This window comes from Triplophysa rosa, linkage group LG9 (genome assembly GCF_024868665.1).
Source record: "Triplophysa rosa linkage group LG9, Trosa_1v2, whole genome shotgun sequence".
NCBI classification, from domain to species: Eukaryota; Metazoa; Chordata; class Actinopteri; order Cypriniformes; family Nemacheilidae; genus Triplophysa; species Triplophysa rosa.
Window position 1 is genome coordinate 22,486,634 of NC_079898.1, and position 4,024 is coordinate 22,490,657.

General features: G+C 37.7%; 1 protein-coding gene across 1 annotated transcript; it reads left to right on the forward strand.

Annotated features, from left to right (window-relative positions):
• The first annotated feature begins 1,816 nt into the window (after nucleotides 1-1,816).
• Nucleotides 1,817-3,649, forward strand: marveld1 (MARVEL domain containing 1). Its single transcript, XM_057341750.1, has one exon. The coding sequence runs from the start codon at nucleotides 1,947-1,949 to the stop codon at nucleotides 2,433-2,435; it is 489 nt and encodes a 162-aa protein (XP_057197733.1). The 5' UTR covers nucleotides 1,817-1,946; the 3' UTR covers nucleotides 2,436-3,649.
• Nucleotides 3,650-4,024: the final 375 nt, after the last annotated feature.

Sequence of the window (4,024 nt, forward strand, 5' to 3'; positions counted from 1 at the left end):
ATAGGTAAAATCTTAAATGAAATTACTTTTTTCTGTCTTTGAGCTTTGCAAAGTGAGGATTTCATCAGGTGACCTTTATATGACACACATATACATACATATTATATATATATATATATACACACACACACACATATATATATATAATAACATCTTCATTATACTCATACTAAAGATATTGTTTACTCTGTGAGTAAACATTGTCTTTAATTTTCTCATTGCTTGGATATTGCACAATGTTGGAAAGACCCAGATTTTGTCTGAAAAACATTCAAACTGTTCATTCTGAAAACACAATTCTCAAAAACAACCTCTTACTTTTCCTAATGATTATTTTCCTTATGTTCACTGTAAATTTAGACTTATAATAAAGTGTGCTCCATCAGTTCCATAGATAAGTCCATTTTAAGCTTTATATACTTCTTACTGTTGTTACAAATGAAAGATATGTGATATTCTCAATGTTATGCTGTCTGATCCTTCTGGAACAACAACCCAGCAACCTAGCCGTACAGTTACATTTTGCTCCCTAATGGAAATGAGAAATAAATCACACATTGAAAATGTAAAACTAACCCCGCCCACTAGGCTTCTGTGTCTTTAAAGGGGCGGTCAACTGTAAAGCCACATTGTTTTATGGGTATATCTGTATTTATTGAAGTCACGATATTCAGCTCCTGATCTCAGCTGTCAGACTGGTCATGAACCCTGAATGAATGAAAAACAGTAATTTCATGGACAACACATACCAGCGGTGATAAGACTGTTTAGTTTAGCAGAGACCGAAATTCTTCGCATTCCTGCTTCTGTCACACTCATTTACATTAGGCCAGATCTAACGTCCAAATATGGCAAGGGTTAAAGGGACAGTTCACCCAAAAATGAAAATTCTGTCATTGTTTACTCACCTTTGAGTTGTTCCAAATCTGTATACATTTCTTTGTTCTGATGATCACAGAGAAAGATATTTTGAAGAATGCTTATAATCAAACAGTTCTTGGACCCCATTGACTACCATAGTAGGAAAAATAACTTGATAATTATTTTGAAGAACGATAAAGATATTTTGAAGAAGGTAGGACATCAAACAGTTCTGGGGCACTTTTGACTACCATTATAATTTCTCCTACTATGGTAGTCAATGGTGGCTAAGTTCTGTTTGGTTACAAGCATTCTTCCAAATATCTTTCTCTGTGTTCATCAGAACAAAGAAATGTATACAGGTTTGGAACAACTAGAGGAAGTAATTGATGAACGAATTTTCATTTTTGGGTGAACTGTCCTTTAAATGAAGTTTCTCAGATTTACCGTTACCACACAAATAAAGAGACTTATTAAGTGGACAATATGATCCACAGAAATATAGATTTTTAACTGTCATGTTGTTTATTCCACTGATTATTTTTCAGGGCAGGCTTATTGTTGAAACTCTAAATTTCCTCTCTAATCGTAGTTATAAACTTAATTTCTCATGTCACTTAGATTTTCAACTAAACGCATGTTGTTTTAAATAAGTTCAAATGTTTTTGCTTGAAAGCGAAACAGAACTGTTAATAAAGAAAACATTTTTTTACAGCACACACAGGATTTCTCACAGCAGCTGAGTGAGACACTGTGATGGATGAGGAGCAGGAAGGGGTTTGTCTTTAAGTCCGGCCTTCTCCTCCACTCCTCCTCCTCTTGCTCTGTGCTGGAAAAGAGGGGGAGGGAGATACAACGCTGCAGTTTCCACATAGGAAACGGAAGAGAAGAAGCAGAGAAAAGTCATTTCAAAACCCCGGGGCTGAGCTAAAGATTCACTCTTTGTGCATTTTACAGTGTTATCTTAAATCAAAAATCCTCATCAGCTGGTTTTCACTCCTCCCGTTTTCATTTTCTTCCTGTTTGTTGAGGCAAACAGCCCCCACGCTAAAGACCCACCAGAAGACTTCTTCAACAAAGAGGAGATGCCCCCTCAGCCACAGGTGAGGAGAAGTTTCCAGGAATTCCTCAAGAGCTTCGTTGGGATTGTACGAGTCCTTCAGATCCTGCTGGGAGCCGGGCTTTGGGTCACCATCGCGGCCAACAAGTATGAGGGCTCCATTCACTTCGTGCTGTTCGTGGCTGTGTTCTTTTGGCTCCTAACGTTGGCCATCTTCATCCTCACGCTGCTGGACAAACAAGACCTCGTTCCCATCGTGGGAGGAGAACGCTGGTTGTTAAGCAACGTGATACATGACATTGCGGCCTCGGCGCTGTATCTGTCTGCAGTTGGGATCATGATCTACAAAACGGAAAAGAACTCCTACTGCAACTTGGAGCTCTACAAACATCACTGCTTGTACAAGGTCTACCTCACTGCCTCATTCTTCGCCTGCCTCACGGCCAGCGTCTACCTGCTCTCTGCCATCTACGGTTGCTGTAGGAAATGCCGAGGGGAGCAGACCGTCGTGTAAAAAGCCAGCAGCGCCTCAGAGACCCTCAGGATGTCCTGTTTCTGAGGGACGAGGGGCCTTTACTCTGGTTGCACTCAGCAAGCTTTTGGAGACTGGAAAACATTTTCTTTTCTCTTAAAGCAGAGAACTCTTGCCTCAGGCTTTCAGGTTTGTTTGTTGCCTTTTATACAGTAATTTAAAGTGCTTTGTACCAGTGCAGTCGTGCATAAACGTCTGTGTTTTTTGTACGTTTTTGTTGCTTCAGATCTATATATTTCTATAGTTTGTAAAGCACCTGACAACCCAAAAAGCAGTTTGTTGCTTGATGAAACAACATATCAAATTTGTAGCATTTTTTTAACGTTTTGATATGACAAAGCATCGCTTTTTCAAAATCACTCAACACAGCATGTGTACACGTGCTTTACTGTTTGACAACACTAACAAATTACATCACTTCACATATATTGTTCAGTTGATCAGCTTATAAAAAAGATGAAATATTTAACAGTTGTTTGACAATCACATTTTAGAATCGAATGTAATATGTAGCTATTAGCAAACAGTCAATAAAAAAGAAAAGAAAATGTGACATTTCATTTGTGTGTGCTGTTTCACTGTTGTTTTTCTGAAGAAACAATGTTCAATAAAAACAGACCCTCTTGTTTACGACTTCCTTCATTCAGGAAGTCATTATGTCAAATGTCTGTAAATGACGGTGTGTGGGTGTGTGTATTTATATGAGCAACGCGATGTTTTCATGTTGCTTAAGAATTATTTTCCATTGTGTCCTTCTGAAAGATATGGGAGTTTTAATATATCGTTACACGTACAAGAAAAATGTATTACAAGAATTGTGGCATATGGGAACTGCAGCATGTATTTATACTGTTTTAAACATCCCAGAATGCATCTTGAAATTTGTTGAGAAAATGCCCAGAATGTGCAAAGCTTGAGGCAAAGAGTGGATAATGTAAGATAAAATGAAGGAGGAGGATAAAATGTAAGATCATTTTAATGGTTGGATTTGTTTAACCTTATTTGCCACTACTGTATACATAAATACCAATTTATAAATACTTTTTATAAATGTCTTTTTTTGCAGAACTAACAATATTGAACCTGTTTTCTGAGGCACTTCATTCTGAGGCTCTATTCACATTTTAATGTCCGGTTTATAGGGACCGTAAAAATAAAAATTCTGTCATCATTTACTCACCTTCGAGTTGTTCCAAATCTGTATAAATGTCTTTGTTTGGAAGAATGCTTATAACCAAACAGTTCTTGGACCCCATTGACTTGAAAAACATTTCTGGGGTACTTTTGAGTACCATTGTAATAAAAAGTCAATGGGGTCCAAGAACTATTTGGTTACAAGCAGTAACCAATGAGAGTGAGTAATTCATGACAGAAATTTCATGTTTGGGTGAAATATCCCTTTAACACAGCATTATGCTTCCTTGGAAAATAGTCATTAACCAACACCCAAATTTCTCCATGCTGGCACGTATTTACACAAACTATTGAACTTAAAGACATTTCCTGCCGTTTAGGAGCTCAGCTGTCTGAAGCAGTAAGTCAGTCTCTCTCATTCCCTTCTGCCCTTTCTC

Excerpts from the sequence above, each read along its gene's own strand:
- marveld1 (XM_057341750.1), top strand. The coding sequence starts at position 1,947 with ATGCCCCCTCAGCCACAGGTGAGGAGAAGTTTCCAGGAATTCCTCAAG.